This window comes from Myotis lucifugus, unplaced genomic scaffold (genome assembly GCF_000147115.1).
Source record: "Myotis lucifugus unplaced genomic scaffold, Myoluc2.0 scaffold_8, whole genome shotgun sequence".
Taxonomy (NCBI): domain Eukaryota; kingdom Metazoa; phylum Chordata; class Mammalia; order Chiroptera; family Vespertilionidae; genus Myotis; species Myotis lucifugus.
The window spans coordinates 15,601,109-15,624,305 of NW_005871056.1; the positions used below are offsets into that span (position 1 = coordinate 15,601,109).

Genomic DNA, 23,197 nt, shown 5'->3' on the forward strand with positions numbered 1-23,197 from the left:
GTGGGGAAGAGACAACCCATCTGTTAAGTACTGTATAAAATTGGTGGTATATTTGAATGGTGCCTCTCCTTCAAGTACTTCCATACTCAATAAACTGTTCTGTTTAATCAAAGATTTTCCTAATGTGCAGGAGCTGTGGGGGAGGGGAAACCACATAAGAGGCCATCTTCTCAAGTATCCTGTACACTATTTATTCGATTTCTGAATATTCCTTCTGGTCTGTCCTATGTCTCAGATGGATCATGGCCAAACATACATCCTTGTGGTCTTAGAAGACTACCTCCAATACGCATGTAATGAATTCATTTTATAGGTCAAACTCCAAAGAAATAATTCAATTTGCAGAAGTCTATTACTGATACAGAAATTAAGAAAATACTTCAAAGATTTATATTTACAAGTCATTTTGAAAAGGGCGCTTCTTTTTAGAGTTTAAGATTACAAATTTAGTAAAATGTTTAGCAAAACATCTATTCAATAAGGTAAATATGGCCTAACAAACGAAAGGAGACACACAAAATATGAAATCGATTGAAATATTAAAACTCTAATGAAACTTTCAGTCCTATTCAAGCACAAATCTACAATTAAAACCAAAAATCTGCCAAAAACCCCCAAGAAACAAACAAAAAAGAAAAACTCTAAGATCCAGTTTCTAGATGTTGCTGATATCCATAAATGGGTAGAAGGTTATGAATTCTCATCTCCCCACCAATAAAATGCAAACCAGCTCAGCAATGAAAATTCCCAGGAAAGCAAGGTTTCTTCTTAGTCCTGAAGCAGCTATTGCCTAAGTGGAGCTCCCTGCAGCCAACAGCATTAATGGAGGCTGCACTGCTGTCCTTCCCTGGAGACGGCAGCCAGCACTACTCAAGCTTCTCACGTAGCAACCAGAGTTCCAGAGCCAGCAGCTGCTGCTGCCTTGTATACTCAGTCCTGTGATCCAACCCAAAGAACAACCTTTTTCTTACCCCACCCCCACTCCTTACACACTTTTTTTTGGATCAATGTTCCAAGAGCTGGAATTATGCTTTGAGAAAGAAACACCCTAAATCCTTTTAGTTTTAAACTAAGGGCCTTTTATTAGAAAAACCACTATTTACCAAATTCCAGATAGCCATTTTAATTAAGCCAGCAATTTAGGAGTGAAGATTAAGCTTTAGTCTTTAAAAGGCCAATTTCCCAAGAACTCTCTTTACAGTCAAATTTAAATTTGCAGTTAGAGATAGAGACTTGTGTCATGCCCCACCAAAGGACATAATTCATTTCTGAATCTTCATGACAGTCTGAGTAAACCTTAAAAACTCTAATCCCATAACTGACCAGAATTTTTGGCTATAGAAGAAAACGAATGATCCTCCTGAGAAAACTGGAAGAAATCCAATAAAAAAAAATTTCCTGTGTTCTTCAAGAGGCCCAGAATATGTGAATATTCTTTGCTTTAGTCCTAGCTCAGATTCCACACATCTAAAATTACAACTTATAACTTTTTCCCTGAGTGATCTAAAAGCATCAGTGATATAAAATTAACCACCAAGAAATTTTCCCAAATAGGGGGTACACAAACATTCTCCCGAAAAGCTCATAAATGCTCAACTCAGCTGGATCCTCCCCAACCAAAAGTTTTTTGTTGGATCTGCCCAACAACAACAAAAAAATCTAAGTATGGCCTTGGTTACAAGTCATTTATAAGCAACTCCTTTAGTCAAATGATGAAAAGACATTAGCAGAGAACCTGGGGATTCTTTCAGTACTATGAGCAAGGGAGGAAAAGGGAGAAATGAACTAAAATAGAGACAAAGCTCAATGGAACCCGGAGATCTGGGCACGAAACGAGTTACTGGTGCACACATTGCACAAGTAACATGAGAAAGCAGAAAATGCAGGTCATACATGCACCCCTGACCCAGACCAGCAGGGCTGGCTGCAGCATCCGTATCCAAGGGAAAGATCAGTTATTCCTAACAAGTGAGACGCAAAAGAGCTCCATAGAATAAATTAGCATGGAGGGGGCTTTCCCAACAGCTAAACTTTCCCTCTCACGCGTTCACCTACTTAGAAACCAGGGCTTTTTTTTCCCTCACCGTCATTCCCTTCGCATCCCTTAGCTCCCACGCAGGGGGAATGGGGATTCATCAAGGGTACATTTTTCTGCCTTTAAAGACCTTCTCAAAGGATCGCTCTCCACGCCCAAGGCTGGGAGAACGACACAGCCTGGCTCAACTCCAAGCTCAAACCCGACCGATTCAAGAATAGGACTCTCTCGGACATACTGGGGCAGAAGCCACCGAGAACCCCAAAATGTGAGGTGGGGCTGGCGAAGGCAATGCCGTTGGTGTGGGAAAGGAAGCAATCATCTGGGATGGGGACCCGAGGACGAGGGGAAAGGCGTCCAGGAACATGATGAAGAGACACAGGCCCCCAGAACCATCAGAGTTGTCACCAGGCCGCGCGAACCGGGGCGGTTGGGGCGGGGGTTTGGGGAGGGGGGGAAAAGTATGCCTGTGTATGTTAAGAGGACAGCGAGAGGCCTAGCCTCAAGTCAAAGGTAAACGTGGACGAGGCAGTTCCCAGGAAAAGGGGTGAAGAGACGTTGGGGGAGGGGAAGCGTCCTGACCCAGGAAAGACATGAAAAGGGTAGTGGGGTCGACTGGATGACGAAGGGGACCTCTCTCCCCGGGGAAGAGGAATGCGATGGTGTCCAGGGGGGTGACGAGGGGGGTGAGAAGGGGCAGCATCCTCCTGCTAAGAGCCTGGGAGGGCCAGGCCCAAGTCCCGAAAGCGAGCGCGGGGAGACGGAGGAGGTGACCCTTCCCTCCCGGGGCCCGGTGTGAGGGAGGGTAGGTCCCTCTTTTCTGTCGGACCCTTACCTTGTCCCAGCGCTGCCGGGCCTGGGCCCGGGCTGCGGCGCTCGGCACTCCCGGGAGGCAGGAGGACTCGAGTTAGGCCCAACGCGGCGCCACGGCGTTTTCCTGGCCGGGAATGCCCTGCCCCGTGAGGTGGGGGTGGGGGCAGAAAGGCGGAGCGAGCAAAGGCGGGTGGGGGAAGGGCCAAAGGAAGGGGGGGCGGCACTACAATGTTGGCGGACTGGCGGGACTGGGGCTGCGTGAGTCTCTGAGCGCAAGCGGGCGGCGGCCGCCCCTCCCCCGGCGGCTGCGGCGGCGGCGGCGGCGGCAGCAGCAGCTCACTCAGCCGCTGCCCGAGCGGAAACGCCACTGACCGCACGGGGATTACCAGCGCCGGCGCCAGGGGCACCTGGGACACGCCCCCTCCCGCCGCGCCATTGGCCTCTCCGCCCACCGCCCTACACCCATTGGCCAACTTGTTGCCAATCAGCGGAAGCCGCCGGGGCCGCCTAGAGAAGAGGCTGTGCTCTGGGGCTCCGGCTCCTCAGAGAGCCTCGGCTAGGTAGGGGAGCGGGACTCTGGCGGGAGGGAGGCCGGTGGACACGGTGGGGGAAACGGGTGGCTACGTGGATCTGACTGGTACTCGGGGGTTGCCTTCTCCCGCGGGAACTCGGGCGTATAATGTTTGTTACGCTGGAAGGAAAAGAGGAGGTGAGAGGCTGGCAGGAATGCGGCCCGCCCGGCGGCCACCGGAGGGGGAGGGAGGAGTGGAAAAGGCTCAAATCCGGACGGAGCCATTGCTACTGCAAAGGGAGGAGCGCTCTCGGCTCAGCTCTTGTCACTGATTGGCCGCCGCGTCTCCCGCCGTGTGTGAAAACACAAATGGCGTGTTTTGGTTGGAGTACAGGGTCTGTCAGTTACAGGCTCGGGAGTGCGCAGCCGCCTAGGGAGTCTCGCATTGCTCTCTGGGTTGGGTGGGTGGGTAGGTAGGTGGGGAGAGTTGGACCTACGGGCGCGGTCGGCCTCCCGTGGGGTGTGTGCAGGGGGCGGGGAGGAGGGTCAGTGAAAGTGGCTCCTGCGCGGGCGTCCCGCCACCCTCCCCTTCGGGGGAGTCGGTTTACCCGCCGCCTGCCTGGTCTCCACATCTGATTGGTTGCTGCATCCGGGGAATGGCCCCTTACTATTGGCTCAGGTCCCAACTGAGCGAAACCACTGCGCGGGTTCGGCGGGGGTGGCGGTCGTTGGTACGTTCCTCGCGAGGCCCAGCGCCGCAGTGTCTGGCTCCGCGCCCCTGCGCAACGTGGCAGGAAGCGCGCGCTGGAGGAGGGGGCGGGTTGCCCGGCGGAGGCTTCTGGGTGGCGGCTGCCTCGGCTCCGCCCCGGGTACCCGCCGCCTAAAAAGCTCTACGAGCCCGATCTGCCCCCGGACTGTGGGAGTGAGGAAAGGAGCGGGGGTCGGTCCTGCTGGTGTGTGGATGGGAGGGGCATGTTCTCCCCAAATCGGCACGAGGTGCTACCCTGAAGGAGCGGCAGTGGAGGCGGAGAGAAGGCCGCGCCCTTCCAGACAGGGGGAGGGGAGCGCCGCACTACCTTTATGGGAGTTCTCTGTTGTCTCCGGTTTAAGGACCGCCCTGGGCCTGGAAGAATCCCTCCCTCCCCCGCGATCTCGTCATCGCCTCCATGTCGAGTCTCCTAGAATCTAGACTAGATTATGGGCGGGATTCTTTTGCCCAGGTTTAACCTGGTGCCGGGGCGTTGTCCTGCAGGGGTTTGAGCAGGTGTCAGATTTTGAGGGTGAGCCCAATTTCTGTCTTCCCCCAGACTTGAATTTGTGTCACAAAGTAATTATGGAAGGCGTGGGGGAGGGAAATGGAGTCCAGGCATTCACCTGGGACTGATTTTACAGCAAGACTGCGTGTTATTACTACTTAAAATCCTTTTTGTAGCTTTTTCCTGGGGATAAAGTGAGAGACCAAAGCAGACTGAGTTTTATACTCACCCCATTAGAAACCCTAACTAAACCTTAAAATTTTATCTTAGAATTTTAGGCCCCCTTCCTTGCATCCCCAGGATCAGGCACCTTAGCAACTCTCACTCATATTTAGAGCCCATTTTCTGTTTGTTGTACTTGCTCATCCAGTCTCCAGACATACCATTGGCTTTCTCCTCTCCTGTTTTGGTATGGGTGAGTCATGAAACCAGACAGATTGGTTCCAACACCAATTAAGGCCACCCAACCTGAGCAGAGGCCTCACTCTTAACCCAGTATTATCTTTTTCCTCAGCTGGGATTCTCCCCCTACCCTCTCAGTACAGGTGACCTTGACTACTGCTTTACTGAGAGTTAGACATGAGGTTCAGCAACATATCCTTTTTATCTCCTTTGAATAACTTTTCAGTCCATCCCATGATTTCTGTTCTCATCGGTTAGTTACTGAGTTCATTTGCCATAAACCAGTTGGCTCTGCCTCTGTTACCTCTTCTGATCCATCTTACATGTTGCCAGGACAATTGTTCTAACATAGCTAGAGCCTCCAAGTGACTGATGCAACTCCTTCACTGGCTCCTAACTACTTACAGGATGAATTCCATCATCACTGATTTACCAGGTCCCTCAATGGGCTAATTTCTGTTCTTAACAGCTTTTTCACTTGCTGCAATTTTTCACATCACGCCAACACTACCTCTCTGTTCAAGTCACACTGAATTGATTACTGTTTACCCAAATCATAGTTACATAGTCATACCATTTTGTAGGGTCCTGTCTGCCTGAATGCTAACTTTGATGGTCTTTACCCTTCAAGACTTAAGACTCAGGTATCATCATCTCCCCTGTGATCTTGCCTTCTCTGATCTATCGTTCTAATAGCCAGACTCCCTATAAAAAAAATAGCAGTGCTTTCTCCTGATCCCATAACAAGCATGTTGAATCATAGCACTTCTCAGGTTGTTGTCATTGCTTGTTTGAATTCTCTTAACTATTCTGAGCACAGGCTCTTGTTGAGTCTTGTAGTAACACTAAGCTTCTAGTATATTCCTTGATGTGTAGCCAATCCTAAATAAAATAGAATGACATGTAGATGTCTTTGTACAGTTTGATAGATTATTGTGGTCTCTTAAACAGTTCTTTGTGTGCTTGCTAGTGTTCTAGATTAGCACTATCCAATAGAACCTTCTGCAATTATGGAAATGTTCTCTATCTGTGCTGACCAATGTGGTAACCACTAACCATATATTAATACTGAGCACTGAAAATGTGGCTAATGTGACTAAAGAACTGAATTTTTAATTTTATGTAATTTAAATTGTATGGGCAGTGTAGTTATAGCCACAAACTTGTGGATTGCAAGATACTTAATATGGATGTTGCTAACTTTCTCTTCATGCTGAGCAGTAAGGAAATAAAGTTGGACTTCTGTGGCTCATTTAGGAGTTTTCCCCCCGGCTTGTTTTATTTTACCTGTTTCTGTACTTCAGCTGAACCTAGCTGTGAGCTAAATCCAACAAGCCCTTACTAAAAATAAGTCTTCCTTGGACAACAGTGTGTTGAGAAAACTAGTGACTAGTTTGTATTTCAAAAGAGAATGTATAATGAATTTTAGGAAAGTGGGATTTCATGAAACCATAATGGTAATAAGACTATATGTGATGTTAATGAAAACCAGCCTTAAAGTTCAGTCCCCCAAGTTTTCATTTTTGGAAAAACTTCCATCAGATGAGGCCCTAAGTATCATATTTTAAGTTACAGGGAACATCACAAAGTTAAGTTTCATCTTGATGAAGTATAAGTTAATAGATATATTTTAACACTAAAATGCTTTCTGAGTTATGTACTAGTACAGCACCTTACAGATTTCAATTATATTTTTAAAAGTTGTTTATTTAAAACTTTTTCCATAGAATATGAGACCCTTAGGACCCTTCAAACTTTCAATACACAGAATTGACTTGATTTGTAATGCAGATCTTCAGTCCCAAGCTCAGAGTTTTCAAATTCATTTGAGACAGAGGGGAGGTAGGCACCAGGATTACATTCTTTTTTTTTTTTAAGTTTCTTATTTGCTTCTGATGTTGGCAGCTCCTACACCACACTGTGAAAACAGCCTGGGGCTATGGTATGCCTATTTATCTGACAAAAATGACTACAACTTGAGAAACACCTCTCTGATCCAATATGTCTCTAATTTTTTCCTCAACTGTTTTTTGGAGAATTTTTCCCTTCCAAAAAACTGAACGGGAAAACATTTTGAAAAGCAGGAAGGTAGTGATAGTTAATAGTTTTGAAAACTTTCAGGTCATATTTTTTTCTTTTAAACAGGATGTTAAATTATTTCAAATACTGTTTTTTGCACATGAAAGTTACATTTTTTTGTTTAACCACTAAATGCATTCAAGGATACAGATCTATTGATTCCCAGTACCTGTACTCAATAAATGTTGGTTTTATTGATTTATTTGTGAAATTATTTTCCAATAATAGTTGAAGTCCACAGAACACACAAACAAAGCTCTTTTATGGAGAAGCTTTAGGTCATACTTAACCTAAGTCTGTTAATATTCTCTTCATAAAGGAAACTGATGCCTCATGGTCTCTGAATACAATCTATTCATCTGTTCACTGTTCACCCTTCCTTAGGTTTCCTGTTTGAACCACTGTCCTTATCCTCTTCCTGTGTTTCACTTCCTTAGGCTTTATAATTTTTTAATAAACCAGCAACCTCTCTCCTTTTGAAGTAGAACCATACTATTTTTTCTAGGACAAAAACTAAGTACTTAAACTTGCATGGGAGAATTGAAGAGTTTGTACAGGCTTTTAATATTTTTTAAATTTGCAAAATTTGAACTGTATAATGTTGCTCCCATATATTTTTTATGCATGGAGGAGGTTTGGTACAGTTATGGTTTGCAGCTGTTATTCCAGAATATGATAGGGATCAGCATCACAAGGTTAAGACTGGTTTGACTGTTTTATGCCAGTCTTAGTTGTAGGGCACTTCGTTAGGTTACATCCAGGAGTCTGGCACTGTACTTTGCAGGTTGGAAATTCTTGGCTTTGTTACATTATGTTGGATTTTGTTACATCCTGTTTTATATTGGAGGACATACTTCTACAGAACCTTTATTTTTTCTTATTTAAGACTCCCCATTCTTGATGGGGTGAGAAACTGAATTCTTACAGAACTGTGTTAGCATTGAATCAAATATTTACGTTTATTTTATTTAGGCCAGGGTTAAATCTGATGAATTATTCCTGGTTTGATGTTTACCTTCATAGTGACTAGATAGACTATTTCTGCCTCTTAGATTATATCTCAAAGTCATGGTTACCTAAAATAATCCAACTTTACAGCTTTTTCCCTAGAATTTACAAACATCACTGACCTTTAGTTTGTCCTGGTACTTAGTCACCTTTGTTTGCTAATTGTTTTCTAACATGTTTAAGATCGAATCTTCCTACTAACAACAGTAATACATTTTCAGATCATGTTTTATAGAATTGGTTATTTTACCAGCTAACTAAACCACCCTAATAATATATGAATTCTTGTCAACTCAAGTCAACATTCCTTACAGCCTTTCCTCTTTTTACTGACCTTGGCTTAAAAATCTCATCCCGCACTTTTTATTATAATAAATAATGGCAGCATATTCTAATGCACACTATACGCAAAAGCTAATGAAAACATAGTTTAGGTGAAGAAGTTAATATTTATTGAGTACCAATTGTGGCCTCTTTGTCGTTATGGTGTGGTGCTGATATATAAACCGGAGTTAGAGTAGGAAACTAAAGGTTAAACAACTTTGCTTTAGACACACCAACAAATTAAGGACCAGGAATTCTGGTTTGAATTGCATAAGTCAGTATTCTTTCTCTGATAGCAGTCTTAAGAAATTTAATCTGTTGCTGGATACAGGATGGATTATAAGAAGGGAGAAATTTGAAGGCAGAGATACTACTTAGGAGTTTCTTTCACAGTAGTACAGACACCAAATGATGAGGTCTGGTATAGTGATGGCAATCAAAATGGGAGATAAGTTGACTCAGTAACTGACCAAATGTCAGTCACTGAGAGGGAGGACAGTCTCAATACATCACTTCTTCAGGGAACCTTGATGTCTTCAGTTATGCTACTTTGGATCCCCAACTTGAATGTCATAGCAGCTCTTACAAGTGTAATTAGTAGTTGAGAGAGTGGTGGGTTTTTGTTTTACTTTTTTATGGCTATTTTCCTAGTTGCCTAAGTATGGGGAGGTCTTCTAGGTCAAACAATATTCATAATACTGAGCTGTTATTTACTTCTCGCTACATGATGTGTGATGTAAGAGATCATTACTGATGTTAATTGAACAGAGGATATTCTTAAATTTTCTAGAATTTCCTAATGTGGTAGGGTTAGGGTATGAATATTTGTTTTTAGGAATTAACTTACTTTTTAGGTTATACTTTCTATAATCCCAGCAACCCTCAGTATTACATAATTATTAATATAAAATCCTGTCATTTTCTTTGTGCCTAAGTATAAACATAAGTACATCCCGTTGTCTTGTTATGCAATAGTGCTGTAAATATTTGCTCAAAACTTCTAAAATTTTAAATTTAACTACAATTTATTTTAGAATTTAGCAACACAAAATAAACCAATTTATATTGTTCTTATTTAAGAATGGGTCATTGACTTAAAAAAAAGATTAGAAGATTGCTTGTTCAACCCATACCTTATGTCTAAAAATGCTAAAAAAGGTGAATTTAAGATATTGCAGAGCTCTTACAGGAAGAATCAAGTTCAAAGAAACTATAAGGAAAAGCTACTGAAATAAGTTACTGTAGGACATTGGCTGGAGAAACACAATAGCTGAGAAACAAAAAGCCATATACATTTGACACTAGTGGATGATAATGATAAGTAAAAAATGGTAGCTCTACTTTTTAACAATAGAGTAACTTGTATAGGAAAGATTTGTGTGCAGACATGAAATCTGTGTTATCTTTGTAGAAGTGTACTTAAGCCTTACAAATGGATGAATCTACAAACATGGCTGGGCTTGTTATTTTGCTTGTACAGGGTGGGGCAAAAGTAGGTTGGTAGTTCATATGGAAAATAATACAAGAATAAATAATACAAGAATAAACTTTGTGTACTCACAACTGTAAACCTATTTTTGCCCCACCCTCTATTTGGCTAGTCAGAGACTTTTAAGTGAAAGCTTGGCAACAAACAAAATATGTCCTGAAATAGTTAAAATGTTGAATAAAGTCTCATGGTTTATCAGGATATTTTCATATGGTGAAAAGGCAAAGGTGGGTGAAACTGTCAGCATCTTGGCATAAATCAAGGCAGTCACAACCAGACTGTAGTTGTTCTTCCCTGCCATGCATTTGCAGAATACACCCAGGGGTAAGAATGTAGCAGTTTCACTTCATGTCATTATGAAAACAGTAAATTTTATTATATCTGGACCCTGAGTACATAACATTAATGTGAGTGATGAAATGGGAAAATTGCATACAGTACTTCTGCTACATACTAAAGGACAGTGGTTTCAAGAAAAAGCACTTCTGCGGTTTGGAAAGAATAACTATCATTTTGGTTGTCAGAGTTGGCTATTTTGCAGACATTTTGGAATATAAAGGAAGTGAGACTTGAAAGGAAAACAATTGACTGCTGTTTTCAATGATAAAATTCAAATTTAAAGTGAAATTTAGAATTTTGGGAAAATTTGTATCCACTACCAGGGAGCTTGACATCTTTCTAGTACATAGTTGTTTTTTTGTGAGATACAGTGATAGTAATATGATTTTTTAGATATTATATAATGAACTGGGTCAACATTTAGGAGATTTATATTAAGTGAACTAATATTTTCCAAATGACCAATACATGAAATTACCAAAAAAATGCAAATAAGTAACATATCTCAACCAATTGAATGTGGAAAGAAAAAAATTAAGGCAGACATTTGAGAGAACTGATTTGCAAAAAATGTAAAATAAATCCACTCTGAAAATAGTTACTTCCATGAAAATGCTAATAATATATTTGTTACTGTCTTAATTTTTTTTTAATTTATAATATGGAAAAATAATGGTAATCAAAGCTATTTGGGCCCCTCAGTTTTTAAAAAGCGGTCCTGAGGCCAAAAAGTTTGAAAAACAACTGCTCTAGCACAATGTACTAGTTAACCCTCAAATGCCTATTGAATAACTAGATGGAGTTTAAAAAAAAAAAAAAAATGACTCCCAGTGTTAAGGCTGGATGACTGGGAGAACAAGTATGCTAGGACCCAAAGCAGATTTTAGTGGAGAAAGGTATGTTCATGTTGAGTTTTAGATGGAACACATAAGGATAACTATAACGGGCAGTTGGAAATTTAGACTTTGATCTTGAGAAAAGCTAAAATACCATTTTCCTTTCCAGTGAAAGTTGCTTTTATCATGAATATATATAATCAAATAGCTACAACTTCACAACTGATTAGCAAATATGTTAGCTTTGGTGCAAAATATAAGGGTGACAGTGTAGGTCTCTTTAAACAGTGATACTTTTTTTTTCACATTGTGCACTTTTAAAATTTGGTATAGGTGACCTGTTTCTTTTTTTTTAAATGTTTTAATTGACTTCAGGGAGAGATAGAAACATCAATGAGAGAAAATCATCTATCAGCTGCCTCCTGCATGCCCCCTACTGGGGACCTAGCCCACAACCCAGGCATGTGCCCTGACTTGGGAATTGAACTTCGACCTCGTTCATGGGTCGAAGATACTCAACCACTGAGTCACACTGGCTGGGCTGATTCTTTTTTTTTTTTTTTTAATGTACCAAGGTACAATAATTAAATGTGATTTTTTTTTTCCTCATGGAATTTTCAAACTTTTACTATATCTCCAATGAAATTTCCACATCTCACCTGAAATTTTTAGAAAAGGCTATGCTAATAATTAAGAATGTATTACTTTTTCTATGCCTATTTATTGTTATATTTTACTTTAGGAACTCTACAGGCTTTTTAAAATATCTCCTTTTTTCATTCTTCAACTTATTGTTTGGTTCTTGCAGTGAAGACCTGAGCTATATCTGACACTGAATATACCAGAATCTAGTTTTGGCAGTTTCTGGAAAGTTACCATTTTAAAAGAAGTGTTTAACAAATGTTTCCTTTTTTCACCACTGTCAGTCTCTGGGAGATAACTATCTTCCTTTCATTTAATTAAAAAAAAAATCTGTCTCAGTGTTTATGTTGCTATTTTTCCCTCTAAAATATACTGACTCTCCCAGTAACAAATGTCTAGAATCTAGATTATAACTCGCTCATTTTGTGTTCAGATTAAGATTACCATCCCATCTTTTCACATTTCCATGGTGTTAGGAGGCCCACTTCAACGTTAAAAACCAAAGTCACAGAATGAGTTAGGTGACAGTGTCATATATAACTCAATCCCAGATCTTCTGAATCCTGATAGCCCACTTCCTATTCCTGCCATCAGATTATAAAACATAATACTAGGGTGGAAACACTTCAAACTATTGCAGACAATGCTCTACATATTTGCATAATCTTGAATCAATTTGGTCATGTTTTTATGGTGGTACTTAAGACTACAGCTATGAAGGAACAGGCTCAAATTTGATATAAAAACTAAGCCAATGTGCAAAAATATTCATTTGTTCATCAAATATTAAATGTCCACTCTGAAAGTGACTGTACCAAGCATTTGGTAAACAGTGGTGTACATGGATGTGATCCTTATACTTTCCAGTTCTGTGGGCTATACTGACCCAGAGAGGTTTAAATGGTTTCTTTTATCAGAGGTGAACAGTTTTATGTTGATCCCATAATGCAACTACATTATGATGATGGCACTCATTCTCAAGTGTGAGGTAGTATATCAGAGAAAACCAGACTAGGAATGTTGGCTGTTCTACTAATTTGAACTCTGTTCTTTCAAGTACTGTCCTTTTATTCTAAATGTAAGACATCAAAAGTATTATTAGTACTATTATATTACTAATATGACCTTGGAAATCTAACTACAAAATAAACTCTGAATACTGTAAAGAATTCCACATAAAGTCTCAAGTACTCTGACCCAGGGAAGCACTGTTTCCACAAGGACTTAATAGTGTCCAGGTAATTTCATTTTCTACTCTTTCTGCAGCTGGAAAAGCATCTAAATATGAATAGTGACCCAAGAGAAAACAACAAGGAACTCAGGTGAAGTTTTTAATTCAAAGATAAATCAGTCCTTTTAAGAAACCAAAAATATTTTGACAGGTTTATGTTTGATTTTCAAAAGCAATACCACTTTTGTGTACTGAAAAATAAAATCTTTAAATTTGACTTGTTGGTCCCATTCTTCATCTACTACTAATTAATGTATTTGCTACTATTTACAAATAAAAATGTATCTTTGTAATTCCTTTGCTAAATCCTAGTCCTCTATGTATTAACCTGAATAACATGCATATTTTAATTTTTAAGGCAGATGGTAAACTTTTCAATAGGTCTTGTTAGATTTCATCTCATCATGGGGCAAACACTTTCACAAAATGTAATAATTCCTTTTTTAAGGTTGATGTAAAGTGAACTTGAGCAACTAAATAGCAAAAGTACATAGGCAGTATCTATGTTGCCTAAGATGCTATGATTATGTTCTCTGCTTTTCCATTTGGCCAGGGTGGCTACAGTGACAACAGGAACTGGTACAAAGCCTGAAAATAAAATGTAAACCCAAATCTCAAGTGCATTTTAGGAAAAGTACCAATTGCCCAGCTACCTCTTCAGAGCAGCTGCAAAGGAAGAAATGTTCTTCTCATAAGACTTTCAATTCCATGATGTTACATTCACACCTGCTAACCTGGGTGAAGAGCTTTAGACCAACTTAAACAGCAAACTACTTTTGTTAATACTAAATACTATTTTTCTCTTAAAGCAAGAAAATTCTGGCATTTCCAGTGTCAGGAAGCACAAATACTATTAATCATTCTTTGCACTTAGAAGTTCCTCTTTATCTTGTCCTGAAGGATGAACAAAAGTTTGAGGTGTACGGTTCAGAAGGTAAACTGCAGCATGAAGACCACCTATGTTCACCCAGACAGTGTGCACTTTCCGCCATACATGTTCCATTCCAGATAATGCCTGTGTGCACACAAAAGGCATAAAAGTAATTAGCTTCGATGACTTGCCTGCTTCTAGACCAGGGGTGGAGAACCTTTTTTTTTTTTTTTGCCAAGGGCATTTGGGTATTTCTATCATTTGCAGTCCATACAAAATTATCAACTTTAAAATTAGCCTGCTATATTTGGCCAAACATTTAACTCACCACCAAATGATTTTGTGGGCCTGTTCTAGACCAACCAGGAGTTTTAGGTGCCAATAAGAAACATTAGGAAAAGGGAACACAAATCCTGCTCAAACTAATACAGTGGTGCCTTGACTTACGAGTGTCCCGACTAACGAGTTTTTTGAGATATGAGCCATCTCCTGGCTGATTTTTTGCTTTGAGTTGCGAGCTAAAATTTGGGTTATGAGCCAGCTTCAGATACCCCACCGCTAGTTGGCGCAGCGAACGTCACAGTGAATGCCACAACATCAGCCCAGCATCACATGTCTCACTCGTTCACTTTAAGCGGTTAGCTCTTAGTTGAAGCATCAGTGTGTGCTTGCAGTTATTTTGCAAAACTTCGTTTTTTCAACCATGGATCTGAAGAAAGTAAGTGCGAAGGACATTGCTGAGAAGAAGCGGATGATGTACATTGAATTAAAGAAAGAAATTATCGAAAAACATGACCACGGTGTGCGTGTAATCGACTTGGCTAGGCAGTACAACCGTAGCACTTCTACGATCTGCACCATACTGAAGCAGAAGGAGTTGATACAGGCTACAACTCCAGCCATGGGCGTTAAAATAATTTCTAAACAGCGGACATCTATAAATGAAAATATGGAGAAGCTGCTAATGGTGTGGTTAACGGAGAAGCAGCTCGCAGGAGATACTGTGACAAAGGCTATAATCTGCGAGAAGGCACGAGCTATTTATGCTGATTTGCTGCAGCAGACCCCAGGCACTTCAGTGGACGAGGCATCAGGCGAGCCATTTAAAGCCAGTCGGGGCTGGTTCGAAAATTTTAAAAAGAGGACCGGCATTCACTCCATTGTCAGACATGGTGAGGCAGCGAGCGCGGATATAAAGGCAGGTGAGGATTACCTCAAAACGTTTGCTGAAATTATAGCAGCAGAAGGATACATCCCGCAGCAAGTCTTCAACTGTGACGAGACAGGACTCTTCTGGAAGAAGATGCCAAGGAGAACTTATATAACGGCAGAAGAGAAGAGGATGCCAGGCCACAAACCCATGAAGGATAGGCTAACCCTCGCACTGTGTGCCAATGCAAGCGGCGACTGCAAGATTAAGCCGCTGCTCGTTTATCATTCGGAAAACCCCAGAGCCTTTAAGTCACATAAGATTCTAAAAGAAAAACTGCAGGTTATGTGGAGGGCAAACCTGAGGGCGTGGGTCACCAGGCAGATCTTTGTGGAGTGGGTGAATTTGGTCTTTGGTCCTGACGTTAAGAAATTTCTCCAGGAAAATAACCTACCCCTGCAAGCTCTTCTTGTCCTGGACAATACACCTGCTCACGCGCCTAACCTTGAAGATGACATCCTCGAAGAGTTCAACTTTATAAAGGTTCTCTACCTTCCACCTAACACCGCCCCTATCCTGCAGCCAATGGACCAGCAGGTGATTTCTAATTTCAAGAAGCTCTTCACCAAGCACCTGTTCCGCCACTGCTTTGAGGTGACAGAGAGCACAAACCTCACCCTTCGAGAGTTCTGGAAGGACCACTATAACATCGTGATATGCCTCGGAATTATTGATATGGCCTGGCAGGGTGTTACAAAGAGGACCTTGACTTCTGCATGGAAGAAGCTGTGGCCTGAGGTAGTGTCTGAAATGGATTTTGAAAGACTCGAACCCGAAGCGGCAGTGGTGGAGGAGATTGTATCTCTCGGCAAGTCCATGGGCCTGGACATGGATGAAGGTGACATCAACGAGCTCATCGAGGAGCACTCCGAGGAACTGACAACGCAGGAGCTAAAAGAGCTACAGACACAGCAGCACACGGAGGTTTTGCATGAAATAGATGACACGGAGGAGGAGGAGGTTATCTCAATAAGTGAGATAAAGGAAATGTTGGGAATGTGGGAGAAACTTTCAGACTTTATTCAAAAGAAACACCCAGAAAAAATTGCAACTGGGCGTGCGATGGAGCTATTTAATGACACTTGCCTAACTCATTTCAGAAATATTCTGAAAAGGAGGATGAAACAGATCTCATTGGACAGGTTTTTATCGAAAACTCCTGTAGATGAAAGTGATGAAAGCGTGGTGAAAAGGGCAAAAATCAGCAAATAAGATTCAGTTATTCAGTTCAGCCTCTCTCCTCCAACTCCATCAGCATCTTTAAGTCGTTTGATCTCCAAGGTAAATGCTGTACATTAAACTTAATAAAACAAGTTTATTGCACTACATTCTATTGTTCAGTATTGTGTTTTTATAGAATATTCGTTATTTTTAAATACATTTTTCTTATTTAAAAACATTTAACAAAACAATTGCAGTGTTTTTTGGGTGTCCGGAACGGATTAATGGCATTTCAATTCATTGTAATGGTGAAAATTGATTTGACATACGAGTAATTTGAGTTACGAGCTCCGTCACGGAACGAATTAAACTCGTAAGTCAAGGCACCACTGTATTCCTGGGTCTTCAGGCTGAGTCTTTGAGTTATTGCACTGTACCTTTGTAAAGCATTTCTTGTCCTGAGTAAGTAGTGCAGCTCGGCCTGTCCCTGGTTTACAGATACGGCTCATCTCCCATAGGCAAGCTGGGTAAAGATTCCAGTTTCTTTTCTTGGAGCCCATCCTATAACAGAAGGTCCAGTGAGTCAAACATGCAAAAAATATCTAAGACTGAGAAGTTATTAAAAACTCATTGCAGCCCTAGCTTGTTTGGCTCAGTGGGTAGAGTGTCAGCCTGCAGACTGAAGAGTACTGGGTTCGATTCCAATCAAAGGCATGTACAGGTTGCGGCTTGATCTCTGGCCCTGGTCAGGGCGCATGTGGGAGGAACCAATCAATGTGTCTCTCTAATCCAGTGGTTCTCAACCTTCCTAATGCCGCAACCCTTTAATACAGTTCCTCATGGTGTGGTGACCCCCAATTTCATTGTTACAAACTGAACATAATTAAAGTGTAGTGATTAATCACAAAAACAATATGTAATTATATATGTTTTCCGATGGTCTTAGGCGGCCCCTGTGAAAGGGTCGTTCAACCCCCTGTGGGTCGCAACCCATAGGTTGAGAACCACTGGTCTAATCCATGTTTCTGTCCCCCTCCTTTTCACTCTTAAAAAATCAATGGAAAAATATCCTTGGGTGAGAATTAACAGAAAAACTCATTGCAGTAAGATCCTGAGGTATGAAAAACAGTTGCCATTTAGAAGCTAGAGCATTATATGTCAATGAAATGAGCGATCAGACCTAAAGTTGCATAGAATTTTGAATCAGATAAATCAGTTTACAGAAAAGAACTTTGAGAACTGTAAGTATATAAACTGTCCTCAATGAGCATGAGCAGTCAAATTGTAGGAACCAAATCAGTGATTAAAAATAATTTATATTGAGAAATAGAACCAAGTTTTCCTCAACCTTTTTGAATTATGTAATTTAACAATGGTCTAGAAAGAGGATGAACTTCCTGTGATGGTCAGGATTAAAATATAATACATTCCTCAGTTTTCAGAAGAAGAAAAAATGGGTGAATCCAATAACCTATATAATAAAAAGCTAACATGCAAACTGTGCTGGCCAACTACCTGTAGCCCCTCCCCCTGGTCAGTTCAAACCCCAATCGCCCCCACCCCACCCCAATTGGGTTGGGGCTGGCTGGCCAACCGCCCTGGCCTCCCCCCACTTTCCCACCCCTGTCCCAATTGGGGCGGGCCGTCTGGACCCCACCTGTGCTTGAATAGTCTTGTTATAATCCTTAAGTGAAAATTGCTTTGCTGACAGTCTGCTAAAAGGAATGAAAGATTTTTACATAAACTCAGAAACAGGTTTAGAAGACACATGGGTACTAGTATAACAAGTGAAGGTAAAACTCGTATTTTAGAAAACTAAGTCCCACCTTTTTCCAAATGGCATGTCTGTTACAATAATGTCCACAGAACCAGTTCTTAATGGCAGATTGCAGATATCCCACTGAATAGCATCTATGGGCAAGCCCCAGGACAATTTGCTGTGGGGACAAAGGAAAGGTGCTTCAACATATTCTGAAGAATGTTTTTCTGAAAAGACTGCTATAAAGTACAAAATACTAAAATATCAATTGATATTGACAATATCAAAAATTTTAAAGTAGAATGTAGAAAGAAAGTATATGCTTATAAGATAAAGCCAAATTTATAAAAATAAGCAAGTGATTTTTAATCGTTAGGTTGGTGTGCAAAAGATTTCATCTGCTTCACTTACGATTTAAGAGAAAGGATCAAGGGGAAAAACAAGATTGCAACACAACTGTGATAGACAACTGAAAACTTGCAACAGTAAATTATGTAACTGATGATGTAAAACATTGATAAAATAGACACTGGATCAATGCTAAAGAGGGAAAAAAAAGTGAGGTGACAATTCTGAAGGATAAAGTTTGATAAATCTACATAGTAATAACAGGAGACCTAAAAGCAGATATGTAAAATTAGTGAATATACAGGTACTTTAAGATTAAGAAACAAGTATTTGTATCATATTATTAAATAAGAAGCAAAGAAAGGTAAGATAAAAAAAAAGAGAGGACAGGGCCTGGCCAGGTAGTTTAATTGGTTCAGGGGTGGGGAAACTTTCTGCCAAGGGCCATTTGAATATTTATAACATCATTAGCTTAATATAATTCACTTAATATAAATTTATGTTGCTATGAAAAAAGTTCCCAGGTTTATTGAATTTCGAGTCCTATCTTCAGTTGCCTTGGCAGGGCTGGACCAAATATTTTTCAGGCCACCGGCTGGATGTTCCCCGCCCCTGGGTGAGAGCATCATCCCAATATGCCAAGGTTGCGGGTTTTTTGATCCCCATTCAGGGCACATACAACAATCAACCAATGAATGCATAAATAAGTGGGACAACAAATTGATGTTTCTATCCCCCTCCCTCTTTGTCATATATTAATATAGATGACAAAAGGTAATAAATAATAGCATGATTTAAATTCCATTAAGGCAAAGCTACTGGTTTAAGAAATAAAATACAACAGGAAAACAAAATATGAGCATAAATGAAGGGTTATACTATTGATAAAGAATTTAAGAAAAATGATATAATGGGTGGGTGAGAAACACATTGAAAAAAAGTTTTACAATCAAAAGCACCAATAATTGCAACAAAATAAAAAAAAATATATTAAAAATCTAGGTAAGAAGCCTAGCTGGTGTGGTTCAGAGGTTGAACATCAACCCAGGAAACAAGAGGTTGCTGATTTGATTCCTGGTCAGAGCACATGCCCAGGTTGATGGCTCAATCCCCAGTAGGGGGTGTGCAGGAGGCAGCCAATCAATGATGTTCCTCTCATTTTCAATGTTTCGATCTCTCTATCCCTCTCCCTTCCTCTAATAATCAATAAAAACATTAAAAAAAATCTAGCAGAAATAGTACAGATGGAACAGACAAAAGTGAGGTATAGAGGTCTAAAAAACAAGAAAATGTTCAGAAATAGAAAAATAAGAATCATCCAATGAATGCATAAGTGGAACAACAAATTGACATTTCTCTCCCTCTTTAAAATCAATAAACAATTGTTTAAAATTTAAATGGAGTCTCGATACGTTTATTTTGATTAAATCATGCCATAGTACACTGGGGGTATTAATCATATAAAGTCAATACCTAAGTCTAAGATATGCTATAGAAACTTTAAAAAGTTTACCCTTTTTTGCCCTGGCTGTTGTGAGTGTTGTTGGGAGTACTGGCCTGTATAGGTTGTGGGTTTGATTCCCAGTCAAGGCACATAACTCGATTGTGAGTTTGATCCCCCTTTGGAGCACGTACAGAAAGCAATCCCTCGATGTTCTCTCACACATCACTGTTTTTTCCCCCCTCTCCCCCCCTCCCCTCTAAAAATCAGTAAGTGTATCCTCAGGTGAGGATTGAAAAAAAATTTACCCTTCTTTAATTTGGCTCTTGGTCAGTAAAGATGAGATGTTATTTGCCGCTCTATTCACAGCCAATGGATTATTGTCACCAGCAATATGAAAGCAGTTAAACCATTCAGTAGCCCCCTAAAAGACAAGAGTATATATTGAAACAGAAGTCACAAACTGCAAAAAATGATTAAAGAAAAAAATCATTTCAATTGTTAACAAATAAGACATCCAATCCAATAGTCCAGTGCTTTTCTAAAGTGGCAAAACACTGCATGTTGTCAACTTTGCTATACCCCCTGTTTGAAATGCCCTTATTCTTTCTCTGCTTGCTGAACTAATCTTTCAAGACCTAGCTGTGTGCATAAACCCTAACTCTCCAAGCTGCCTCATTTGCTCCTCCCCAGAGCACTTTGTACATGTCTGTCACTGCACTGTGCTATTTTAAATTATTTCTATGCCTGTCTGACTCTCAACAAATCTGAGAACTCAAGTCTAGTATTTTATTCAACCCCTCACGCAGCAGTATCTGGCACACTATAGTAGGCATTACAGACCTTAAATACAAATGTAGTTTGAAAAAACAACCAAATCAAACTAACCTATATCCTTTTGTGATGATAAGATTTTGCATAATCTGATATATTGGAATATTTGAGAATTTCAAAATACAATGTAATCTCCATTGTATATAGGCTTTTGAATAATAACTACCATATCCCTGAAAGGATTTTGCAATTTTAGGTAAAAAACATGTCAGCACAATGTAAATACCTAGCTGCTACATATTTGTGGAATAAGGTGGCATACTCCCCTAGGCCTCAACAATGTTTGTGCAGATTAACAGGTTTCTGACATGAAGGCAGGGAAAGTTCTGCCCTCTGTTTAGTAACAAACACCTCTTTCTTTGTAAATGGTAATATCCCCTCATCCATGAACACAGTGCTTCATCGCTTTTTCTTTTGCCCAGACACTTGCGGGTGATGTAGAGGGGTGATGTACAGGGGATGTAAAAGAGACCTAGAGTTTGATGAAAGCCTTTCAGGTGATTCTGATTTCCCAACATTCATTTTTTTCTTCAATACCTATTTAGATTTCTAGTCTCTAAAAGAGAGGGGTTTTGTAATACTTCCAAGTTTAAGGGGAGTACTCTAAATAAAGTATTTTATACTTTGGTGAACAAATCTATATATATATATATATATATATATATAACTTGTCAATTCCTTTGACAATTTCATTCATTTTGATCATATATCAGCTTAGGTTTTTCTACATTTACATTCTCATATCTACTCTTACATGAAAGTGCTTCAAGTTTTTTATATTTTTTTTTTGGAGGAAAAGGGGCCTTTGATTTCATTATGTCTAATATGCTCATTGGTTCTAGAACATTCTGAATGTAACTTGCTTATTAAAAGCTAAAGAAAAGTTATTACCTCTATTGGTATTGCCCCTGTTCCACACATCGGATCAACTATTATATCAGAAGGTTGAGGAGCACAGAGCCTAGAGAAAAGAAAACAACCTATGTGAAGAGACTTCAGCCAACAGCTGAAGCTTCCACAGTGACTATTTCTGAAGCTATAAAATCAAGGACCTATTACATTAGCAATGAAGAAACACCAATCAATATTCATTTAAAAAATCAATCTGTAATTACATGTTGACTCTATATCTTAGCAGTTAAAAGAAAAAAAAGCATTACATATAACTAAAGTATCCTTTTACTATTATCCAAAATCCCATTTCATTACAGATGAAACTTAGTCTCTAGATCTTTTAATATACATGTATGCCTTTAGAAAACACGTTATTTTGCATATAAGCCTGTATTGGTACATTATAAAAAACCACAAACATGTTTCAAATAGAAGTGGAAATTAGACATTCAGTATTCCTTTCCTTATAAATTTTAAAGATAATTTTGCTATAAAAATATTTGCTTTACTATGAGTACTTAATACAGTAATTCCTCACTTGATGTCATTGATAGGTTCTGCAACTTTAAGGGAAATGACATATAAAGAAACCAATTTTATCACAGGCTAATGGATATAAATGAGTTAAGTTCCACCATCTCTGGCATCTCATCAATGCTATAAGAAACAATGTTATTTGAGGACCTGCTGTATTTGCTAGGCTTGGATTTAATTCTTTGCATGCATCATCTCATTTAATCTTTTAATAACCCTATGAGCTAGGTCGCTATTACTATTCTAATTTTACAGATAAACTGATGTAAAACTTGTCCATAGACACAAAACTAATAGGTGACAGAGTTGGGATTAGAAACATTACTGTTAGTGGCTTAAATGTTACCCCCTCTCTGAAGCACCCCCTCCTCAGACAGCTCATTAGGTTTCTCCTTTTGTCCTGCTAATCTTTCCACATTCTATTATGGTATTTTTACATGTAAGGTAATTATTTACCTCCCTCTCAAGACTTGAGATTCTTGGGGATAACACTGGATTCTTGTTTTAATACCTTTCCAGCTCTACCTCCCTGTTCCTGCCCCTCCACACATGGCAACAGAATCGTTAGCAACCCTGTTCACAGTAAGCAACCCTGTACTCCCAGCCATTGCTGCCAGGGTCTGGGTGAACACTTGACCAAAACTATGTCAAACGGATTCTCTCTTCCAAGAATTTAGAATAAAGAACTAGAAGCCCTAGGCCAGCGGTTCTCAACCTGTGGGTCGTGACCCCTTTGGCGGTCGAACAACCCCTTCAAAGGGGTCGCCTAAGACCATCCTGCATATCAGATATTTACATTACGATTCATAACAGTAGCAACATTACAGTTATGAAGTAGCAATGAAAATAATTTTATGGTTGGGGGTCACCACAACATGAGGAACTGTATTAAAGGGCCAGAAGGTTGAGAACCACTGCCCTAGGCAATAGGGAGTTGGTCATTTGAAAATGGGAATACATAACTGTGGATGACGGGCAGCCATTTACACACATGAGCAGAGAAGAGCACACAAACCCTTGGGAGAGACAAAAATTACTGTCTAGGTAGTTTTTCAAGATCTGGTTCCTACTCTTCTTGAAACATGGCTTTCAGTTTTTCTCTGGATTCCCCAAGACTTCTCAGTATTTTTCCAATAAATCCCCTTCTCACACCAACAACACTTTTTAAAATCTTAAACTA

General features: G+C 40.2%; 1 protein-coding gene and 1 long non-coding RNA gene across 9 annotated transcripts in view; one reads left to right on the forward strand and one right to left on the reverse strand.

The window, feature by feature from the left end:
• On the forward strand, positions 1–13,182 carry LOC111824923. 3 transcript variants are annotated; one of them, XR_002828013.1, is made up of 2 exons: positions 1–2,303; positions 13,001–13,182. It is a non-coding gene; the product is annotated as an uncharacterized LOC111824923 (long non-coding RNA). The 3 variants fall into 3 exon arrangements; XR_002828012.1 differs by lacking the exon at positions 1–2,303 and adding an exon at positions 3,071–3,408; XR_002828011.1 differs by lacking the exon at positions 1–2,303 and adding an exon at positions 3,415–3,557.
• THUMPD3 (THUMP domain containing 3) overlaps positions 13,053–23,197 on the reverse strand; it is a 25,285-nt gene continuing 15,140 nt past the window's right edge. For 5 of the 6 annotated variants that reach the window (XM_006083899.3, XM_014451387.2, XM_014451388.2 and 2 more), the window contains exons 6-10: positions 21,481–21,550; positions 20,064–20,179; positions 18,034–18,144; positions 16,645–16,768; positions 13,053–13,980 (exon numbers count right to left, since the gene is read on the reverse strand). In XM_006083899.3, coding sequence (XP_006083961.1) covers positions 13,819–13,980; positions 16,645–16,768; positions 18,034–18,144; positions 20,064–20,179; positions 21,481–21,550 — 583 coding nt within the window. In that variant the 3' untranslated portion in view covers positions 13,053–13,818. The remainder of the gene's footprint in view (positions 13,981–16,644; positions 16,769–18,033; positions 18,145–20,063; positions 20,180–21,480; positions 21,551–23,197) is intronic. The other variant, XM_023749716.1, reaches the window with a different exon arrangement.